Source organism: Ochotona princeps, chromosome 19, assembly GCF_030435755.1.
Source record: "Ochotona princeps isolate mOchPri1 chromosome 19, mOchPri1.hap1, whole genome shotgun sequence".
NCBI lineage: Eukaryota > Metazoa > Chordata > Mammalia > Lagomorpha > Ochotonidae > Ochotona > Ochotona princeps.
This window is the reverse complement of record NC_080850.1, coordinates 22831450-22855017: the sequence shown is the minus strand read 5'-3', so window position 1 is coordinate 22855017 and position 23568 is coordinate 22831450. Positions and strand designations below refer to the sequence as shown.

General features: G+C 53.9%; 1 protein-coding gene across 3 annotated transcripts in view; it reads left to right on the top strand.

Annotated features, from left to right (window-relative positions):
• SYNPO (synaptopodin) overlaps positions 1 to 23568 on the top strand; it is a 219785-nt gene that overhangs the window by 4485 nt on the left and 191732 nt on the right. For 2 of the 3 annotated variants that reach the window (XR_009247158.1, XM_036497046.2), the window contains exon 2: positions 10352 to 10923. Coding sequence is in view for 1 of the 3 variants with exons in the window: in XM_036497046.2 (XP_036352939.2) it covers positions 10560 to 10923 (364 nt within the window). In the remaining 2 variants the exon portion in view is untranslated. Of the gene's footprint in view, positions 1 to 10351; positions 10924 to 15754; positions 15903 to 23568 lie in introns of those variants that run through there. The other variant, XM_058677414.1, reaches the window with a different exon arrangement.

Here is a 23568-nt window from a genome sequence, read left to right as displayed (position 1 = left end):
GTAATGTCACCTCCCTTCCGCATCTGTCCCTTCCTGGAGGCCCCCTCCCTCCTCAGACCTGCCTAGTCAGCTAACTTGAACCTCTTTAACTACAGCTATGGGTACCTGTTGACCACCACAGTACCAGGTATGTGCATCCTAGGTATGTGGTGGTGGAGGGGTTGTTATCATTCTTGAATAGGTTTAAGTCCTGGCTCTGCCCCCTGACTGCAACCCTTGCTAGCTGGAGTCAAACATGAAAACATCATCAGGGCCTTCGCTGGGCTCAAAAGGCGAACTGCATTTGGACATGAAACGTGGGAGATATGGTATAACACCTTCTGTTGTACACTGATGCTTTCGTAGACTGCAAGCATAAAGAGATCCAGCAGGGATTTGTTGTTGAAAGACAAAACAAAATAATGACCAAAAAGGAACCCAACACTGACATCAGGTTGTATTAATAAAGGTAGAAAACCCAGAATGAGGGAGGTAATGGTTTTGCCCTGCTCTGGGGTCTTCTGACTTTCCTAGAACATATAGTCAGTTCCCTTTTGAGAAAGTGAGAGAAGGATCTGGTGACAGAGGAGGGTAGATAGGGTGGGGGGATAGGGGGTCAGAACATTCTTTCCTGAATGGAGGAGTTGAAGGGGACGAGGGATTTATTCTGTGCATCCTCAGGGGATGGGATTAAGGTCAGTGTGTTGTGGGAGCTCCCAGAAGTACAATCTCACCTCTGTAAGGAAAGGATTCTCAAAGTGGGAGGGGCAAGATGATGTGTAGCTAGCAGCATCACCTGGAGCATGAGATGATGGGTAGCTGGTAGCATCACTTGGCACTAGGGCCGATTGCAGCTTAAGAGACTTTCCTGCAACCTCTCTGGTTCACAATGGTCACCTGGAGGACTGGCAGCAGAGGCCATGCCTTCTAACCTTTTTCGGGACACAATGCAAGCACATGGACAGCTGCAAATTCCCTAACAGCCACTCTGGGAAAGCAAAGCACCATAGGCAGGACAAGGAAACTCATGAGCCCCCTGGGGCGTCACTGTAACATGTCATCACTGCCAAGCCCTTCTCCATTCTTGATTCTGGGCCGAGTGTCGGGAATCGACTGTGACTGCTTCATCCCCACGGAGGGTTCCGTGGCACCTGCCACACTCTAGTGCTCAGGGGCTGCCATGTTGGACGACAGGGGGTTCCCCATCACACTGCCTGCAGGATGCTTCTTGCGGGAGACCCTCGTGTGTTGCAAGAGCCTTCACAAGCAGAGCTATTTGTATCCCTGGCTGTGGCTATTGTTGGTCCAGGGAGAAGCTGGGCTGTGGCATCAAACCCTTGGCATGCACCATACATTGATACTGCTATTCTTAACCTCACACCTCCAAGCCAGGAGCTTGGTGTGTCACAGGGTGAGCCAATTTCATGAATCTTTGACCCGGGGGGGAAGAAGTGCCAGCTTCTTCTCCGGGAGGGGTGGGGAGACCCCTCTTGCTCCTGGGCTGGCCACCTGGGTAGTGCACAAAGAATGACCCCCAAGAAGGTCTCTGGGTTTGTGGCTCATCTGCTGTGGTGCTGTAGCGGAGAGAGTGAAGGCTGCCTGCCTTGGTTTCTGCCTGCATTCAGCCTCCAGACAGGAAATACAATCACAACCCAGCATGCCCAGTGCCACATTTTTCTCCGTGAAACCCCATGAGTTAAGAAATGGACCAGTAGTGAGAACTCAGCCCATCCCCATGCCTCTGTGATGCCTGGACTACTGCTGAGGGCTTGCAAAGAATCAATGTTCCCCATGACCGCCCTCTGGGAGGCATTAAAATATGCTGATCCCCAGACCCTAGGCCCTACAGATTGTGAGTTCACCACTCTGGGATATGAGCCAGGTTCTGCAATGTGTAAGAAACCCTCCTGTGGATAAGTCCAAGAACCACTGAGCTAACCCAGGGTGGGGTTGGGTTGGGGGAGGTTCATGCTCACTCAGCCCTCACAGCAACTGCTGCTCAAATGTGGCTTGTCTTCCCACTATACAGATGGAAAACTGAGGCTAGGGAAGGCAAGGAACTGGCCCAAGCAGAGCCAGCCAGGAAGCAGGGGCCCTCCTAGTCCCTGTTTTGGCCAGTGGTGTCTCTGGGGGGAGCCTTGCTTTGTTGTACCTGCCCATTTCTGTGGTATAACTATTCCCACTGGGGCCCACTGGGAGCTACTGCTGTGTCCTGAATGCAGGACTGGGATGGCTATGGGTGGTTGGCTGGGGGACAGGGTGGCAACGTGTACACATTGCTGACCACTCTAGATCACATTGCCCTCAGCTCTGGGTGGGCCTAGAGAGTCCTACAGGGTGGGAGGGAGACAGAAACAGGCACTTGCTCGATTATTAGTTCCATGACATATGTGAGAACTCCATTGGCTATGACAGGGACAAAGCTGTCACTGTCACTGTCAGGTGTAACTCAAGTCCTAGTGCCCTGGTCTTGTTCACCCCGCTGCTGTTCCAGTGTGAACCTTCAGGTCAGGGCATGGGAGCTGGGTATGTGAAGATAGCAGGCATCCAGTGCTCCAGGCCTGCCCTTGACCTGCCCCATCTGAGCACCCCTGCTCTTGTGTGGCCAGGAGAAGCTGGAATGCAGGACCTGGGGTGCAATCTCTCAGGCTGGCCTTGGCCCTGCTGTACCCGCTCCCCGATCACCCGATCCCGAGCAGCCCCGGTCCTTATTTATAGCTGTGACTTCAGTCTCTCCAGCTCTACTGAAGTTGGTTCCCTGGCCCACGTATTTATCCAGTCAGCGGGGCAGAAATAGATGTGACGCGCAGGAGTTTTGGCTGATTATGTGAGTAGGCTGCCGGCAGCAAGTGCTTATAGAGTGGGCTTGGTCCCTCGGCATCCTGGGTGTGGGGTTCTACGCACAGTCCAGGGATGGCAGGTGTTTGAGACGCCCGAGTCCAGCCCTGGGATTGCGTATGTTTGGGGTGGTGTCCAAGTCTCAGGGGCAGAGGGATATGGTCAAGGTCAGAGGTCATGGTAGGGTCAAAGTCACAAGGAAGGGTGGTTTGCATTGTGTGGACCCTCAGGGACTACGCCAGGTCCCAGGCACCTGTTAGGTCCCAGCTTGCTCTATTTCCTACTCTGGGACCATGGACAGAACCTCACGTTGCTGAACTTGTGTGTTCTCATCTGTTCATTGGGCATAGTAGTCAGTGTCAGCCCCCTAATGCTATTGGGAAGAGTGAACATGATCATATTTGACACACTGTACCAATACAGTGCCCAGCACACAGTAAATACCCAATAAATTGTAGCTCTTCTTTCCTTAGTTTAAAAAGATGGATTTATTTCAAAGACAGAGAGAGACAGAGACAGAGAGAGATCTTTCTTCCTCTGGTTCACTTTCTAAATGACTGCAATGACCTGAGCTAGGCCAGCCTGGAGCACCATCAGGGTCTCTCCCCTTGGGTGGCAGGGGTCCCAGTGCTGGGGCCACCCTCTGTAGCTTTCTCAGCTACATCAGCAGGAGCTGGATCAGAAGCAGGAGAGCTACCACCGGCAGTCGGGCTACCCTATGGGATATAGGTATTACAAGTGGCAACTTCACCCACTATGCCTGCTGGCTCTCATTTTGCTGCACTATAAGTTCCCCTGCAGAAAGGAGACTTCTAAAATTCATCTCCCTGGGTGTTACTCAGGTTACCTAACTAATCCTCACAGTCACCATATGACACCATCATTGTTCTTCTCAAGCTCAGCGTGTATCATATGTTTTGCATTGAGAAAATGCTCTCTCAATTGACTGGACTTGGAAAAGACTATTCTGGAGGAAATACAACTAATATGTGAAATCATATGTTTATATACAGGGTTGCACAAAGCCGTTCTAAATGGTAGACAAATTCACAGTGCAACAAGAAAATTCTAAAATGGCCAACACTGGTGAATATCAGAATGTTAGCCAAAGAAAGATCTTGCCTCGGGCAGGCCTTGTGGCTCAGCGATTAAGCCTCAGTCTGTGATGTCAGCATCCCATCTGAGCACTGGCTTGAGTGTCGACTGCTTCACTTTCTGTCCAGCTTCCTGCTAAGGCACCAGGGAAGCAGCAGACAATGGTCCAAGTACTTGGGCTCACATGGGAGATCCAGATGATGTTGTTGTACTAGTGGTTTTGGCTTGGCCCAGTCCTGACCATGGTAGGCATCTAGGGAGTAAACCAGCAGTAACCCAACAGAACATCTTATTCTCTTAATCTCTCCTCCTGTCTTTTTATAACTTTGCTTTTCAACAAGCAAGACAAATCTTTTGGGAAAAAAAGAAAAAAGAAAAAAAGATCTGTTCCAGGCATTTGCAGGGCTTATGGGTCTGGATTTGCTTCCTAATGTTGATTTTATATTTCTTATCATTGCATATGGGAATTTAACCTAACAGTGAACTTGAGAAAACATACACTACACAAAACAGAGTGGCATCTGTCAAGGTTGTCCATGAGGTTTCTACTGTTTTCTCTGTCATCACGATACACAGCACGTCCCGACTCCCTTGCTGCCTAATAATGACTTATCCATTGCATTTAGCACGTCTGACATCCTTTCTTACGTCGTTAGTATCTGTCCACCCCAGCTGACATGTGAGCTTCACGTGGGCAGGATGTCTTTCTCTTTGGTCGTGGTGTACTGCCAGCCCTTAAAATAGCCACAGGACAGAGATGCTGCTCAGTGAATCCATGCTGGGGGAAGGAGTGGATCCACGGATGGCCAAGTCTCCATCCTGCCATGAGAGCAGCCTCTCAGACCCTGGGACACTGGACACACGGCTCTCTGGAGATTTGCAGCACACCCAGCAGTGCCTGATCCCCATGCCAATGGAAGGTTTCCTGCTGCTCCCAGATCTCCCCCAGTTTCACATCCCATCCCATCCTGGCCCTTTGGCCCTGGAAGGTGGGCAGAAATGAGGGGAAAAAGTGGACTCCATGGGCTAGGCAGGCAGGACAGGGGATGTCAAAGGGTTAGGGTTAGAGGCAGAGGGCCTGGATTGGCCAGTCTGTCCCCACAGGACTGAGGTAGAGGAGTGATGGACAGAATAGGGGCACACTCTTACATCCTTCAGGAAAACAGCAGGAGGCAGTCATGCCAAAGGGGATTTGGTAACTGTGTCAGTCATGTTGATTGCTGCTCCCACCAGCCATTCTACCCCAGGTCTTTTTCAGCCAGTGAAAGGCTTGGGACTCCTCATTTTGGAGCCCTGGGGCAGGAACCCCATATTCCCTTGGTTCCTATTCCTACCTTAAGAGGAAAAGGAATGATATAGGAATATATTCTCAGCTCAGTTTTGGAGGACCTCATCATTTCTCTTCCTAGGAGCAGAGAGCTAGGCTTTGGACAGGCCAGACCCTGCCTCTGTCCCCCTTAATGCTGAGGGTGCTGCCAGGCTGGGGCAGGGTGGGCAGGTACGGCCAGAGTATCCTGAATCCCTCCCAGGCCCCCTGGCTCATGAGCAGTATGCTCACTGGTTCCCTGCTCGCTTTCCTTGCATCGTGGTTCAACTTCATCCCTACATGAGGGCACAGCACATTCCAGGCAACGTGCCTGGTGTGGGGAAAGTCCTCCTTCTCTCCCACCCTTCTCCTCCATTCACTCATCTCTTCATTGGCTCATTCTGTCACTGCCGACATTGCTAAGATAGGGCAGTGTTTTGGATAGGATGCTGTTTGAACTAGACCTTCACCGTCTCTGACTCCACCGCTGACTGAGCAAGCTTGGTGAGTCCTGGAAGTCTGATGCCGTTATCCATGGAGTGAGGATAATAATAGCACCTTTCTCACAGTGTTGTGATGAGGATTGAATGAGTGAATGTCACCAAGTGTCGCGAATAACACCTGACATCAGAAACACCTCATCAACACCAGCTATTATCGTTGTTTTTGTTTTATGTACCTGGCACTGTGCCCAGGGCCGTGGACATGGCTGTAAAATGTTCCGCCTGCAGGGATCCCACATGCCAACTCTTGGTTTAGCCTCCTACATTCTGCTCTCACTGCAGTCCTCACACTGTCTACAGCCAGCAGCAGAGCCCAGACCATGGGAGTGCGTCTCCCACTGGTGTCCTCTCCCAGCCTTGCCTCTCACTGTCCTCCGCCTCACACCACCCCTAATTCTCACTTTGTCCAAGTCTGCATGTTTTTCCAGAGTCATCCCTAGCAGGCCCCACCTCCTTGCTTTCCCTGGACCTTGTTGGATCATCAATTCTAGGAAGCTTTACATCATTTTCCTCAGCTAAGAAGCATAAGATCTGCTCTGTAATTGGCATTTCCTCTGAGAGAGAGAGACAGAGAGAGAAAAAGAGAGAGAGAGAGACTTTGCTTTACTTTGAATAGGTTAGTGATGCACTTAGAGCTACACTTGGGGAAAATGGATCAGTTTCTAGGGCTGGTGTTGTGGCACAATGAGTTAAGCTGCTGCCTGTGATGCTGGCATCCTGTATCAGAGGGCAGGTTTGACTCCTGGTTGTTGTGCTTCCACCAGCTCTATGCTATTGCATTCACTAGTTTATTTGAATGGCAGAATCACAAAAAGAGAGGGAAAAAGGAGATGTTCCATTCACACTGGCTCACTCCCCAAATGACCTTAATGGCTAGGGCATGAGCAGGCAGAAGCCAGGAGACTGGAACTCTGTCTCGTCTGGGTCTCCCTGGTGGATAGCAGAAGCCCAAGCACTTGAACCATCTTCCACTGCTTTCCCAGGTGCATTAGCAGGGAGCCGGATGGGAAGTGGAACAGCTGGGACTTGAATCAGCACTCATGAGGGATGCAGGCATTACATCTTGCAGCTTAACCCACTGTACTGCAGTGCCAGACCCTGAAGTTGGTCTTGCTTTAAGCTGTTTTGTAGATGGTAACATGGAAACAAAGTAGAAGGGACGCCACCAGGTGGTGTATTCAAAATTGGCATGCAGGTCCAGTCCCAGGCCATTCCTTCCACCACCATATAGGGAGCAGCGGGAGGGACATGAGAGGATTCCAGGGTCATGTTCCGGGCCATTGCTGCACAAGCCAACAACAGGCCCAGACTCTACAGCAGCCTTGGGTTTGAGTCACAGTAGGGAAGGTGGCAGGAGAGGGGCAGGTCCAGGTTGATCCCTTTAATGAGCAGAGCGACAGAACTTGCAAAGGAGCCAGAGTTGCTGTGCCAGGAGCCTGGGACTCCTGAGCAATCTGGATCTCCTTCCTCCCCACCCCTGGCTCAGAGAAGCCACTCCCCAGAGAAGATGACTGCAGGATTCATCAAGCCCTGCCAACCACAGGCAGGCATTTTAGAGCCTGCAGCCTGATGAGGGTATAGCTTAGCAGAGAAATGGAATTACAGCTTTGTAGACCACCTTCCTCCACTTCCACCAAAGCTGAAACAGGCTCCTCCTGCCCACACACGTGGGTCTCTAAACTTGCCTGAGCTCACCCTCTCAGGGACTTGGGGGCCCTGGTGTCCGCTGAGAACAGTACTGAGAGCTCGGGCCCAGCTGTCTGATTCACATCCCGCTTTAGCACTCCCCTCCACTTTCCATCCCCGCCCTATGAGACTGGCTACCCTGGTGACCTCTCACAGCCCGAGTTTCCTCATCTATGGAATACATGCATGCACTCATCTCACAGGAGGGCCAGGCAAAGGGCTTGGGCCAACAGCCAGCCATTTGAGGCTCAGTCAGCTCAGTGGCTGCTACCATTGTTGAGGGTCCCCAGTCCAAGGTACCTGAGCAGGGGTAAAGGTGCCAGGGCTCAGGCCTGCCCAGCCCACAGCTGGGTTGGGAGTGCTCCCTCCTTGGAAGGAACCTCAGATTGGAGTGCTCCTGCCGCCAGCCCCTCCCTCCTGGCTTGGCAGTGTGAAGAGAGCGCCAGCCAAAAATATTTGTGTGGGTGGCGGAAAGTTAACTTTTCCGCCTCGCTCTTCTTTCCTGGAAACCGTGGCCATGGTCAAATACAGCAAAAACAGAAGCAAGGATAGAGTGCAGTGAGGCCCCTGCAGGGAGTCAGAGTGGCCCAGCCCCCTGCCCCAGACCCATTCCTTCTGCCTCCTGCTGTCTGGTTCAGTGGGGGTAGACAGAGGATGAGCACTCTGAATGTGCTTAGAATCACTGCTCCTGCAATATCCCCTTCAGCCTCCTCCTTTTGGACCTGGACAGTGCAGGAGGCACCTGCTTGGGCTCCCACAGCCAAGTCAAGTCTCTTTGGAGTTCTACCAGCCCTTGGCAAGATGCTGGGAAGGGCAGAGACCTGGCAGCATCTGGTGAGTGGGCAGTCCCTGGGAGAGGCAAGAGGACCTAGAGGCACCAGAGCCAGGTTCCCCCCAGTGCTGTCACTTGCTAGCTATAGTAACTGTGGCAAGAAGTCTCCTCCCCTCCGTAAACTTCAACTTCCTCCTCCCTGACATGGAACAGTACTCAAGAAGTCCTCTCATGGGCTGTGATGACTGAGGGGTTGTGAGCTCCCGCTCCTCTCTCCAGACAAAAGGCTGCCTTCTCTATCCCTGGTTCTCTGCTGCTGTGGCTGCTGTAACAGGTGCCTGGTTATCTTTCCCATTCTGACACTTGTTTGCCTTTCCCCTGGCTGGCTGATTTGCCCTCTTATCTCTGTGCCTGCCTACCGAACTCTTCTGGAACAGCCCCAGCCAGAAGGGAGGGCTTTGACCTAGCCTGTTGCCCAGTGGGAGGAGGGGCAGGGTGCCTGACGCTGCTGAGGGGGCAGAGTTGTGAGCTGAGAGCAGTGCAAACTCAGATCATCCACGTGCACAGACCACGTGGGACCCTTTTCTTAAAGTGCTACCTGCTCATCCTGGGAGAATCTCATTCACCTCCACCTTATGCCTCTGTGTGAAACTCAGCCTGGAACTCTCTGCTCATCTCCCCTAGCAATGTAAAAATCTATGTCATCTTCCTGCTCCACAGAACACCTGCTCCTTCCCATTTATTCTCGATCTCTATTAGCAAAATCACTGTCATCAAAGCTGGGAACCTGGTAGGCATCCTGGATCCCTCTCTCTTCCTCCACACCCACTCTCCATCTGCCTCCATGCCCAGCCAGTGCTTCCACCCAAGTTTCTCTCCCATCCAGCCCCCCTCGCCTGCAGGAAGCCTGCGTTCTCTCTCTGGGATTTTATCATTTTTAGTTCTTATAAATAATCATACTATTATTGCTGTTGTCCTTGCTATCATTCACATCTCTGCTCAGCACCTGTTAGGGGCTAGAGAGCCAGGGCTCCATAGCTTTCTTTTCCTTGACTCCATCCTCAGCATTTTTTATGACATCCAAAATACCCAGTAGCCTAGGAAATCTGTATGGAAGGAAAAAATAGCCAACATGAATTAAGTTAGGGCTCTGAGATGGTCCTAAATCCTCAGTGTGAATATTCTCTTTTGATCCCCAAAGCAACACTCTCAGTTGAAGAAATGGGCTGAGTACTCTATATCCCAAATGCCTGAGTCCAAAAATGCTGGAGATTTGGGAATATTTGCATATATCATGGGCTGTCTCATAGGCTCCCAAGTCTAAACACAAAATTCGTTATTGTTTCACAAACTCCTTCTGCAAAGAGCCTACAGAAAACTTTATGAAACACTGTCAATACACATGTGTCTCAATGTGACCCACCCATCACATGAAGTCAGGCATGGATTTTTCCATTTTTGGTGTTATATTGGTGTTCAAAAAGCTTTGGAATCCAGAGCATTCAGACAGATCTTTGGATTAGAGATGTTTATTCTATATTACCATGCCCATTCCTCAGATGGAAAAGTAGAGTTTCAGAAACATCAAATGGCTTGTTGACCACAAGAAGACTGGAAGAGCTGAAATTCTAATACAAGCCTTGTAAATAAACCACTGGCCTGGCTGACCCACCTGGTTTAGGGATTCCTGTCCCTAGGCTTGGGTCTTGGGCCCCACTGTCCTTGTGATTGCCATGGAGTATGTACCTTTGGTGGGACCTGAGAGAATTCCTCCTGGGTGGTGCTCAGAAAAGCATTTTTAAATCACTAGGTGTTTATTTAATGTACACTAGGGAGAAAATGACTTCACACAATACACTTGTGGTTTTCCTCCAACTCTTGCTTAAGATAAGTTTAAAGTAACCAAAGTAAGCTGTTTAAAGTAACCAAAGTAAGCTATTTAAAGTTGATTGAAGAAAAAATAGTAAGCAAACAAAGTGTTAGGTAGCATCAGGATTTGGTGAAATTCTGGAATGCTGATTGAAACGTGGGAAACACTTCTCTGTGGAAGTGAGGGACCTATACCCCAAACCTCAGGCAGTTCTCAGGATCACTTGGGGATGAGTGTATCTCAGAAATTCAGCCAGGAACCCCGGAGAGTATTTCATGCGCTATTTCTTTTCCCTTGCACAGACTGATTGCCTTGAAGAAGCTCCAGACATCCAAGACAGGTGCAGAAGGATTTACCCCCAAGCTGGACCATCCCCTGACTGTGGGACTCAGCAGAAGGTGAAGGCACAGGAAGAGGCAGCAGAAGTTCCCCCAGGAGGAGACGGGGGTCCACACAGCTGCTCAGTGCAGGCCCAGGAGGTTCTCTACGTCTTGAAGGAAAGGCCGTGCCATGCTGGGCCCCCACCTGCCACCTCCGCCCCTTGGGCCCAGTGAAAGGAGGCCTACCCCCTGTGCCTTCCAGATCCCGGATGGGAGCTACAGATGCCTGGCTCTGGAGGCAGAGGAGAGCAGTGGTGAGGAGGGCCTGCAGGGGGAGGTAGGGCTCGTGGACCTGGAAGAGGAGGTGGTGGCCAGCAGCAGTGAGGCCAGCTCTGTCTGCACAGCCACCCAAGGGGCACCAAAGCTGCCCAGATGCTCCAGGGAGCCACCAGCAGGGCCCCAGTCTGACAGCAGGGGCAGCCAGAACTGGGACACAGTGAAGGCCCAGAAGGTAATGACAAACAACTCTGGACCGAGGGTGGCCCCAAAGCCAGGTAAGCTCTGACCCTTCTCCCCTAGCCTGTTGGGGTCACAGAGGTACTGTGGGGGGCTTCCACACAGGGTTTCCTGCCCTGTAGAAGCAGTCATTATGGTCCCATGAGCATGCCCAGATGAACAGCTGGGGCAAGACAGCAGAAACAGTGGGACAGTCTAACCCAGCTCCTCTCTCTGCCAGGTGGTAAGGAAAACCGCATGACCACGCTGGGTTAAAAAAAAAAAGTGCCCGCTCTTGCTCTCATTTGCCCTTTCATCGGTGGTGGTAATGAGTAACCAAGGAACTGAGGGAGCAGGATACCCCGTGGAACATGGGGCATTGGTTAGTGGGGGTGCTGAAGCTACAATGCTGGACCAGGCAGACCCAGGCATTGGAGGTGGACCCTGCAGGCTTCACTGAATGTGCCCTGCTCATCGCACAGGTGAAGCTAAGATCCAGAATGGGGAGGACGGCCATTCTCGGCATGGCTGGGCTGGCCTTGGCTTCCCCTCTGTTAGAGTTGCCAAAGGCAGAGTTCTGGTCCCCTAGGCAGCAGTGAGTGCCAATGCCAGCATTTGGGGAGAGTGGCCTGCACAGCCCTGGAAAGAAGGAAAGGGTGATAGTCATATCCCCCCAGCAGGCATCTGAAGTCTGCAGAGCAGGGTGGGACAGGGAGACCCAGGCTGATTCACCTCCACCGCCAGCCATGGAAACGCTGAAGTGGGTCCAGATGGGGAGGATGTGTGCCGGGCCATGCTCGGCCCAGGCGGGAACTGCTGCCAGTCGCTCCCAGGGTGGAGGTGCAGGGCAGGTGGGGGACACAGCCCAAGGAGGACTTGTCCATCAGGAAACTGAAGGAACATTTCCCTCCTCTGCAGGCATCTCTGACTCTCCAGCTGGCATCCCGGCAGCCTTTCCTCCCACTCCACTCTCAGAAATAATTCTCCCCAGGTTCTGATCACCCACCATGGCCACTGCCCCCAGCAACTTGGGTGAGGGTAAGAGTGGAGCAGCAAGGACAAGGATAGGAGGTAGGAGGTCCAGGAGCCTTGACTGTCACTTTGGAGAGAATGAGGTCCTGGAACCCACTCCCTTCCAGTTCCAGACTGCAGCTAGACATCAGGAGGCACAGGGACAGTCTAGACCCAAAGTTGAGTGGACCAACCCTAGCAACAGTCTTCCCTTGGGGAGTGTGGGGGAATTTCAGAGTCTTCATCTTTAAAAATCTCTGGAAGTGTGAATGCTGTGCACCTTGCTGAGCTGCTGAGGAGTTGTAGTGATCTGGGCAGGGGCAGTGTGTTTGGACATCATAGGGTCCCCGGGGTGGCATACAAGGGACATCCCCTAGTCACATGGTTGGCCTCGGCTCAGTAGCCATGGCTGCTCCTCCTTGTTAGCCCTTGACAAGGTGCTCAGCCCACTGTGCCGAGAGTTTCATGTGCGGCATTTCATCTCATAGGCTGCATGGGAAACCTATGAGCTCCATTGCACAGATGAGAAGATTGAGGCTCAGGAAAGATGCGGGAACAATCCAAGATGTATGGCTAGCAGGCTGCTGGGATTCCATCATGGTTGGAGGAATACTGTAACTACCACTCTATTCTGGAACTAGGGATGTTATCCATAGGCACCAGAGTGGATGAGACCACAGCTGGAGAGCAGAGGAGAAAGGACTGTTTTATAATGACTGTGGGTGGCCTTTCCTCTGAGCTGGGTCATGGCTCCTTCTACTCTAGCTTTTCTAGAGAGCTGTTCTCCCCAAGGTATAGATGAGACAACCGAGGTGCAGAGGTTTAAGTTCACTACCTAAGACCCTAACAGTCAGTTCTGGGGCTGAGACAATGACCGTGCTCTTCCCACCATGAGCAGTCTCAGAGCTTTTTCTGGTCCAGCAGGTTGGTCTTCCAAGACTGTTCTTGATATTGCTGGGGACGGAGGGGCAGAGGGGTGACTTTGGAGGAATGGAATGGGTAGAGAAGGCTTCTTAGGGCTGGAGGCCAGAAGGAAGCTGGATCTTGTAGGAGATGGTCTTAGGAAGGGAGAGGCCAGAGTCCCTCCTCTCTGACCAGAGACCCCTGGGGTAGTGGAGGAAAGAAGCATGAGGGTTTGCCATGTTGTTGGCAGATTAGGGTTTTCTTTGGGAGCTTTCTCCCATCACAGCCAGAAGATTAGACACATCCAGATAACTACCCTACCCTGGGATGCATAGCAGCATCTCCTGCCTTGGCCAGTGGCTACTAGCACCATCTCTCTCAATCCTGAGGACCAGCTAGGTGGGTTCTGCCAGGGTCCTTGGTGGACTGGAGGGTAGAAGCTGCGGAGAGAACAGCAGCTCAAAGTTTCTGCTATCAGCACCCGCCAACTTGCATGAGAGATGTGTGGGAAGGTCAGTGTAATTGGGGCTCATGAGCAGGAGTCAGCAGCACAGCCCACCAAACAGCCCCAAGAGAGGGCCGGCCTCTCGTGCGGGTCCCGGCTGGTCACAGCTGACAGGTCCCCCTCAGACTGTTGTGTGGGTAGAGACACCAGATCCCAGAGACAGCAAGCAATCTGCCCAAAGTATATTGGTGGCAAAGCTAGAGCTGGAACCTGGGGCTTCCACTACCCAGATTGACTGCGAGGTTAGATGGGTTCCTGTAGCCCAGAGACCAAACAGCTCTATTAGAGGCACACCTATTTCATGTCTTAGCAGATGAGGAAACTAAGGCCTAGGAAGGGAACTGTCAGTCCCCTGGCTTGGGGGCGGAGGAATTGAGAGCTAAACCTTGAGAGGTCCAGGGCCCTTGCTTTCAACAATCTCAGCTGCCTGTCTCCATGGAGATGAGGCAGCAGGCTGTGTTCTTCCACCCACCTGGGGCTGGGAAAAGGTTGCTCAGGCTGCAGGAGTTGGCGGGGCTGTTGCCAAGCCATACTCCCTCCCCCGTCAGATGTGCTGGGGAGACCTGCAACCCATGTGTTTTGGTGTTTGGGGGGGATTCAGAAGCCTTTCCTGCTCTAGTGGACACTGCCCCAGGGGTGGGGCTGACTTCTCAGAGGAGCCGTACCCTGGTCACATCTATCTTGATGAGGCCCTGGAGCTCCCACCTATGTCAAGAGCCAACAGTGATCACCTTGCCAAAGCCAAGGCTCTTGTTCCTTGGCTTGTGTGATAGGAGCAGCCAGAGGAGCCTGGGCAAGGCACTGCCTACTCCCTCCACTCCCTGACACCATATGATCATGATGGGTGTGTGTGTGGGATAGTGAGGAGCATCACTCTCTGGCTGCCATGCACCCTGCTGTACACTGACACACTTTCACGTGCATCCATAAGCATGTGCACATGCATACACAATGTTCTCATGTCCACATCCACAATGTTGTGTCTTTGCATACCCGTGCTATGGGTACATGTGCCTTCCCAGGTACACCTGTCCCTTATGGATATGCCCCAAATTTGCTTACAGAGCTGTGGTCCCACCTAAAAACACACAAAGCAACCATGTGCACCCTTCCTCATACATGCACACACACTGCCTGCCACAGACACCGGTTCAAAGCAGCTTTTTCTTCCCATGTTCTTCTGCTACCCACCCACATCCTGAAAGCTCTCTTGTGTTCACACATCCTCTGCACCAGGCATAGCCACTCTCGCACACCCACTGCAGCACACCCACGCACAGATCTGCCCCACGTTCTCTCATCTCTTCTTTTCCCCATGTCTTTCTCTTTCCACCCACGCAGTCATCCTAGCTCTCGTTCGCTCTCCCTCTCACCCACACACTTTGCTTCCTGGTCTCCTGCAGGCTGGGTTGCACACTCTCTCAGGACATGCAGTGCCCTGCCTGGCACCAGTCCCCGGGGGGGGGGGGGGCCCTGTGTTGCCCCAGCCCAGCACAATGGGGACAAGAGTAGCCTGGAGAGCCAGAGCAGTTCTCTGAGGCCCAAGAGGCCAGGCCAGCAGGATGGGAGTGGCCAGTGAGGGGTTGTCCCCTCTGTCACCTGATCACTTTGCACTCTGAGCCCACCCACGGGGGGGGGGGGGATGTCCCCATACCAGGCCACCTGGAGGCCCATTTCTCAGAGAATTCTGGATGACGTAGGCTGACATCAGCACATTCCTAACTTCAATGGCAGAAATATAAAAACACAAGCTCTTGCTATAGCAGGCCAGTGTGAGTGGAGCCAGCCTGGTGCTAGGGGCACCAGCATTATACCCAGAATGGTCCTGCCTTCCAGTGGCAGGGGTGTGTGGATTTCCAAACCTCCCCCTCCCCACGCCCGGAAGGGGTCCTGGACTGGGAGTAGCATCACCACCTGACCCTGATGCCCACTGGGTACTGCTGCAGGGCCCTGCTGAGCTGAGCACCCAGAGAACCGGCGTTAGTGAAAGGAGATGGGGGAGGAAGCCCCAGAGAGAGCACCCCTTCAGTCCTCACTTGCCTAAGTCCTACCAAGGAACTGGGGGCATTGCCTGTGGGAGGCAGGTGGAACCCCGGTGAGAGGAGGAGGTGAGCTGCAGGGCAGGATCCAACACAAAGACAAATTTCAAAGGGGTGAAGAAAGGCGGTGGAGATTGGGGACGTTGATCAGGACCGAGAGCCACAGAAGATGGTGAGGAAGCGGAGAGAGAGAGAGGGAGAGAGATCTGCGTGGAGCTCGGAGGCCGAGCTGGGGCACAGGGAGCCGCACCCCCAGGCCGGGCGGGGCGGGGCGGGGCGGGGCGGGGCGGGGGTGCGGGCAGGGAGGCGCTAGGGCCCCGGGGAGCAGGAGACAAGCGCTTGTCCGCTTGCCTGCCGGCCCTGCGCTCCCAGCTCTCGGCTTCGCTTCCCGCGACCAAGCAGTCCTCGAGGCGGTAGTGGCCGGGGCAGCGAGGAGGGGGCACTGGGCACCGAGCCGGGACCGGGGCGGAGGCGGGGGCGGCGGGATCTGGAGGCGGGTCGCAGGGAGCGGCGCTGCTAGCTGAGCCGAGGAGGCTACGGCGCCCGCAGCTCTGGGGGTCCGCTCGCACAGCGGCCAGAGGTGAGTGAGGGGTGCTGGTCCCCCAGGGGTGCGGGTGCTGTGTGTGCCGCGCCCTGTTCCACCTGCGCAGTTCCCGGGGTTACCCAGGAGAAGGTGGATCCGCTGGGCTCCCTCCCCTGAAGGCAGGGTGACCTTGGCCAAGTCACTGCTACACCCCGGGGCCTCAGTTTACTCATCTGTAGGGGGAGGACCTCCGGCAGCTGTGAAGCCTTCACACGAGGAAGCGACTCCTTCGGGCTGCGCGGGCGCTTCAGCCCGGGTGCCGCTCTTTACGCCGCAGTCCCGCTCCATGGGGATTGGTGGGGAGTGGTTTGGGCCCCGCGATTACCCCTGCCCAGCCCACTCTGGGGAAGGTCGGGTCGCTTGGACCCAGGAAAACGGTGGACCTGGCCCAGCCCGGGTTGATCAACATGGGTGGCGGTAGGGGCAGCGGGAACGGCCACAACTGGACCCGCGCCTCCCCTTCTCGCGGGGGAGGAGGGGTGGAGGGTGAGTGGGGTACAGACACGGACCTGTAGGACGTTGTTCACGAGGACCCCCGGCCTGATCCCCACCCGACCTGAGGAGAGCGCTCCCCGGGGAGAGGGGAAATTACCCAACAGTCCGGGTGAAACGCTCAACCCCTTCTGTTGCCCCTTTTGCCGCAGCCAGCGGCGCGCACCAGAACAGGGGCGGGGGCACGGGGCAGTGTCTGGCTGCGCAGAAGCTCTCCGAAGACTGGGACAGGGCTCTCTCTTTTCTCCGCGACCCCAGCCCAAATTTGGGTTATTCTGGTTGGGACCAGAGACGCTGTGTGCTCCGTGAGGGAAGCAGCAGGCTCCCCAGTCATGGCTCCCATCCCATCCTAGCTGCAGGTGGCCCTGGAATGAGCTGGCAGGCTGTGTGATCGCCAAGCAAGCCCTTGCTCTGGCCGGTTCCCGGGGTCAGGGATGGCAGTGTGCACCTGAGACAACAGTGCTGCTGGTGTGATAAGGATGGTCAGAGAGAGCCCTGCCCCGTCACATGGGGAAGTGGAGGGTGGGAGAGGATGCTGAAGGGGGTGGGAACTAAGGGGCACTGGTCTCACGTTTACCAGTGTCCCCCCCCACACACACACACACTGTAGCTGATGATCTGCTGCCTGCTGCATCACCTGGACGAGGGGTGAGCCCTCAAGGGAGTTGCAGGTGGGTTCATCCCCTGTAGGAGAGCTTGTGCAGGTTCCTTCCCTCTGTGGTTTGTCTCTCCGACTGTGCGGGTGGACTGGGATCACTTCTCTTCAGCCAACTGCTGCTGTGCCACCCTGGCTTGCAGCCCCCACTCTGCCAACTGACAAGGGAGCCAGGTCCCCAGCCCCCAGCCAGCACTCAGACTCAGCTGTGCGTTCACAAGTTGAAAACAGACTGTCAACTCCTTCCCTTTTCTGTTTGAATTGCCCTTCTCCACTCCCCTTCCCCCAAGGGGGCAGACACAGATGAACAAAATAGACCAGTGGCATCCAGGTGTCTGGATCTTGGTTGATGATACATCCTCTCTCTTCAGTCAGTGTAAGGTTTGAACTGGGGAGACAGAAGCCCAGGGAGAGTCAGTGGGAGGAAGGTGACTGAGCCCCCCCCCCCCGAAAAGAGCTGCTCCTCCTAAGTGGATGGGGCACAAGGGCCTGGGGAGCATCTGCAGAAGGGGAAAAGTAACAGCAGGACTTGTTCTGGGTCCCCCTCTCCTTCCTTGTCCTGCCCCTTGGCCAGGGTGGGTCTGGGGCTCCCTGAGCCCGCTTTGCAGCTCTGGCAGTTGCACTGGGTGGGAGTTGCCGTATTCACTCTGCCTGGCCAGGGCTCTCCCACAGGAAGGAACACACCTGCAGGCCCCAGTGGCCTGGCCTGGGAGGCATCTTTTCCTCCAGGGCAGCTCCCAGGCTTCCAAACATGAGCTCATAGGAGCGGCTGATGCCAGAAAGAGAACCTGAGGGGAAACAGCAGAGATGCCCAGTTCAGGGCACTGAGAGACCCTGGGTGAGGAGCCGCAGGCTGTGGCTCCACTGTAGTGAGAAGCAAGATGGGCCAGCTGGGAGGCAGTGCAGCGTTGCACCTGTGCACCTGCCATAGGCCCTTGGGTACACCCCTTCCTCTCCCAGGGATCCCACTGTTCCTGGCTGGCAGCAGCAGAGAAGATGGTTTGAAACTGGGTTTCAGCAGGGAATGAGACAGACAGGTTCCTGACTTCAAGGGGATTGCATTTTAGTCAAGATAGACAAGGAAAAAATAAAGTGATTCAGATAATTTCAGATTTAAAAAAAAAAGCAGTATGAAGAACAAACTGAGTCCAGCTGTTTAGCTGGAGAATAGTTCCAGGGGCTGCTTTGGGCTAGTGGCCAGGGAGGGCCTCCCAATAGGGCACAGAGGAGACAGGGAATGGCCAAGGCCTCCTGGAGGAGACGTGGGGCTCTAGGACCTGGAAGAGTGGAGGGGGGTGGAATCCAGCTGCACAAAAGTGGCAGATGGTGTGAACTAGGGCTGCAGGTAGGAGGGGGGCTGTGGTTGGGGGATGGCATCACTGAGGACTACAGATCCCACTGGGCTCTCTGCCTGAGCTCTGGTCAGAGGGGTGAGGACCACTGGGTTGGGCCACAGTGGTGTGAGCCCAGTCTTCTTTGTGAGAGCAGCCCCTGGACATGGGGCCTGCCTGGCTCCCCAGTGCAGCCAGCGGAGGAGCCAGCATGGGCATAGCCTCCAGGCCTGTCATTCCAGAGGCTCACAAAAGCCCTCTCTGAAATGAAATCACCACCAGTGGCTGCCGGCTGAAATGCCACTGTCCTGGCTTCATCTTTTCCACTTGGTGAGGCAGCCTTGTGTGGAGCTGTGCTGACCCTGCCCTGCCCTGCCCTGCCCTGCCCTGCCCTGGCCTGTTCCAGCTCCCCTTCCCTCCTAAGCCTTCCTGGGCTGCAGTGAGCGGAGCCAAATACTGTCCAATCCCATGACCTGCTTCATTCAGTTTCTATGGCTAGGTCCCTTACCTCCCTTCCCAGCTCATTGGCACATCTTGAACATGTTATGTAACTTCTGGGATTTTGCTTCCTCTTCTATAAAATAGAAATGATAAGAACCCCTGTCTTATACTGTGGTTCTGACAATTAAATGAAAAGATGACAAATGCTAAAAATAATGAGCTAGTGTTTATTAATAGAATTATCGTGTTTTGATCTCTGTTAAAATAGCAAGCCTTGAGGAGACGGATTCTTGCTCAGGGGTTGCCAGATTTCAGTATAAGTCAATTCTTGACATTAGACCAGGAGAGGGCTTTGATGGTGGGAGGACGGGTGCCTGTGCTGGGCTGGGGGGGGCGGGTGTTGCTTTAAGGAGGGTTGCCAAAACCTCTAGGCTTAGCTCCCCTTCTGGTGCCTCGAGGTAAATCCTTCATTTCCTCTGGGCCTCCAGCTCTGGTTCTGAGCTGCAGTGACAAGGTTGGTCAGGGTCTATTTGGGTTCATGAGTGTGAAAGAATTAGAACCGGCAGGAGGGGCTGACAGCATGGTGTCAGGGGGGCAGGAAGGGGACGGCTGGATGAGCACTGTCCTGGGAAGGTGGACTAGCCCAAGCCCCTGCCATCCTATCCTTCTGGATGAAGTCTCCTGGACACAGACAGAAGCCAAGGACTATTGAAACATCCTCATTTCTTGTTACTGTGTGTCAGGAGCCTTCCAAGTCCTTTATGAAGCTGGTACTGTTGTCAGTACCATCTCCTAGGGAGGCAGCCCCTGCATGCAGAGGTTGGTTAAGGGAGTTCCTGGGGTCACACAGTTGGTGAGTGGCAGCCTGGCCTCAAAGACTGCTTCCCCAGTGCACAACACTGCCTTTCTCTCCTTTAGACAGTAATCCGAGACTTAGAGGGGCTGAGCCATCTACCTGTGGACACACAGCATGCTGCTTCATCCTCATCACCCCTATCCCTCATGCCTTGAGGTCTGAGGTTGGCTCCTGGACCAGTTCAGCCTCCTTTCTTCCCATCTTCCCTGGAGCAGGCCAAGAAGAATCACAGGTGCTCTGGACAGTGCTGCCTGAGGGGTAGGGCATGGGTGGATCCCAACCCCTAAGTGGTAATGAACTCACATGCAGCCTGGCATGTATGCTGGTATCAGTAACACAGATGGGGGCAACTGAGTCCAGAGAGGCCAGCACCCAAGTCCAGACTGCATGAGCAACAAGGAGCCCTTCATTGCTGGGCCCCCCTAGCTGTTGGGTCCCTGTGGGCTCTGTGGGAAGAGGGGACATTGGGACCTAACTATCTCTGAGGTGGTCTTGGTAACAGTTAAGACACGACTCTGTGTACACAAGTCCTCTGGAAGGTACCTGGAGGCGGGGGATGGGAGGATGCTGATGAAGAACTAGTCACATGCACCGAGAACAAGCGTGCCATCGCCCAGTGGGAGCCAGTTGGCTCCCCCATGCCCAGCTGCCAGGCCCCACTCAGGTCTCCTGCTGAGGCCCCACCCACTCTTGGCTCTGTGCCTGAAGCTTTCTGCTCGAAGCACCCTCCTGCTCCCTCCTCCACCCCTGCACAGCCTCCAGGCAGATGGTGCTGTCACTGAGCTTGGTGGGGGAGGGGGAGCTGACACTCAGCTGCTGGCTCTGAGCTAGGCTGGGGAGTCTGGTGACATTGTCCATTACTTATGTGGCTTGCATGGGACTCTTTCCCTGTTAGAGGTTCCTGCTCTCATCTAGGCCTCATCCTTCATGCTGGAGACCCCACTCAGTGGGGTGCCCAGCTGGGGAGACAGAATCCGTTGCAGTTTCTGATTTTGCACAATTTGCCCAGGGCGACTTGCTCCTAGCATTGTAGCAATGGTGTGAGCAGTGTTTGAATCATTTGTTTTTTGCCCCTCAGTCAGTACATGTATTGAGCCCCAGCTGTGGCCTAGGTGTGGGGCTTAGATGTAGTTGAGGTCCCCAGTGCGTCAGTGGCAGGACAGATTGTCATTAAAGCAAACACTGATGGAATGACAAAGCTGACAGGAGCTTGGAGGGGCAGGAGAGGAGGTTGTGATGGAGGAATGTGACCTCTGAGGGTCTGGGAAGTCTCCCCTGGGACTTGTAAACAGCCTAGAAGGATGAGAGGTGCCGGCAGAAAGGTACAGCTGAAGGCATTGAGAAAATGGGCTGTTGGCAATAGAAGCAGCCAGTGTAAGGGTCCTGTAGGGACACTTGAAGGAGGGCAGGTGTGGTTGTTGCAAGGATGGGGGAGGGCAACAAGGGGCAAGCTACCATGCCTACTAGCGTACAGTTCCCGTTACAGGCATTTGGGTGAGTCACCACTCTGAGAATGCTGTCAGGGGCCCTCCACGCTGCCCTGGCCACTTCATGGGACATGTGAGTGCAGAGGCCACACACATGTTCCCAGAGCTTGTTTGCATCTTCATCCCACTCCCCACCCCCACCCTACATCCTGCATCAGAGTTGGGTTGTGACTGCAGGCCCTAGGCACAGGCTGGGGAAGGCTTGTGCTTAAGCAGGAGGCTGCAGTCACTCCACAAGGCATTCTTGTGGGGGTCTGCGAGTCCCCAGAGATTTAGTTTTTGGTTGAAGCAGGGCCTGCACTACACTCAGCACCTCCATTCATCTATGTGCAGCCCTGGGATGGCCATGTCCTAAGCACAGCTCTGCTCTTCGCTCTTGGGCATATCCTCTTCCCTGTTTGGGCCTTGGTCTGCACATCTGTATGGTAGGAGATGTTCTGGTTTTTCTGCCCTCTAAGTCTGGCACTTGGGTGCAGTACCTGCATCACCCAGTGCCTTATTATGGACGAGGAGGATCTGAAAGATGTGTGCACCCCAGCCATATGCTGAGTGCTTCCCAGGTATGTTAAAGCACGGGAAGCTCACCTGAAGTCCCATCATTCCCAAACTTAGAAAAAACAGAACCCAGAGATTCTCCTTCCGTCTGCTGAATCTGACCCAGCAGACACCAGAGGGGATCCATGCATTCCTTCTTGGTTTAGACCATGTAGAGGGAGGGGAGGTTGGTGGGCAGGGATTGGTAAACCAGCTGGGGCAAAGAGACCCCATCTCAGGCTGTTCTTGCTCCACTCCTGGCAAGTGGCCTCCAAGATCCCTTTGTGTTCTAACTTCCAGAGTCTTCTGTCTTACGGATTTGGAAGGATGGGCTGACACCTTTGCTTGCCTGTCCCCTTCTTGGTGTACTGCTCTCTTCCCTTTGGAATCCCTGGAAGGGTCTCAGTGCTATTCTTAGTGCAACAGGCTGGTGAGAAGAGGACACACTAGTGCATTATTTATGCCTCTGACTCAACAGGATTATGTTCAGGGCTCATGCCCCCATTACCTCCCCCGCCACTGCTGCCTGAGTGTCCACAATGCACGATGGGAGGGCCCATGGACCCAGGACCCACAACCCACCCCTCTGGCCCTGGCCATTCCAGCCCTCCCGCTGGGACATGGGCCGTGGAATATGATGTTAGCTAAAAGGAGAGGGCTGCCTTAGTGAGATTTCATTTCTTCACTCACTTAGCTTGTCATTGAGCATATAGGGCAGTTGGTAGGTGTGGGTATGTGCTGCTGGGCACAGAGGAAGGCAGCGACCACACGGCCTCCAGGAAGGTGGGAGAGGCCGACTGTCCCATTGTCACTGCAACTCTGTACCTTGTGAGTGCTCCAGTGGGGTGGGGATTAGCAGACCTTTTCACAGAGAAGGACACTGAGCTCAGCATATCCCCAGGCCTGTAAAGGTCACTGTCACGGGCAGTTGTAACCAACTCAGATCTGCTAAAACACAACAACCTGTTCAGTTCAAAAAGTAGCAGGAAGCAGAAGTGGACCCCCCTGGCCCCCAACACACTGCCCATGGAGGGACCTGCTGTCTGGAAGGAAGTGAACTGGTTGATGTTCCCCCCTTGAATTCTTAGAGTGATCCTGTGTGCTGAGGGTCTTCACAACTCTGGAATGGACACAGCCATATGGTGCCTTGTTGCTCCAGGCTGTGCTGGGGTCTATGGCAGGGAGGTACAGACTGTGAGAGCCCCAGTAGGTCCCTTGGCCCATCTCTGTCTCCATCTTCTAGCCTGAGAAGCATGACAGTCCCCGCTCTGCTTCTCTCTGGTGGGTGGGAAAGCTACAAGAATGTTGTGCACATGCAAGGAGTGGTATAGAATTACCACACATGGTGATGTGTAGAAATGGGCTTTATTTAGTGTGTGTTGGCTTATGTTAGGGGATCTCACTCTGTGCTGGACCTAGGCCAGGCATTTTCCTGGCTTGGCAGCTTCATTGTATAACTGTGCTCTCTGAACCCTCATGCATGCCCAACTGGGGGTGCAACTCATTCCTTCCAGCTAGCCTGTTAATGTATATATTCTGAGATGCTATGAGTCTGGGTCATGGGGAGCCAAAGAATCTTCATTTTCATATGTTCCCTGAGGGATTCTGGTACATCTGTAAGTTTCTTTAAAAAAAAAAAAAACTTGAAGATTTTTATGTGAGAGACAGAAAGAGAGAGAATCCTCAATTCACTTTCACTTCCCAGTCAGCAACAACAGCTGGGGCTGAGCCAGGCTGCATCCAGGAGGTTGTAATCCCATCCAGATTCCCCTGTGGGTGCAGAGACCCAAACACTGCTGTCTTCCTGCACATCAGCAGGGAGCTGAATCAGAAGTGGAGCAACCAGTACTCAGCCATATTGGCAGTC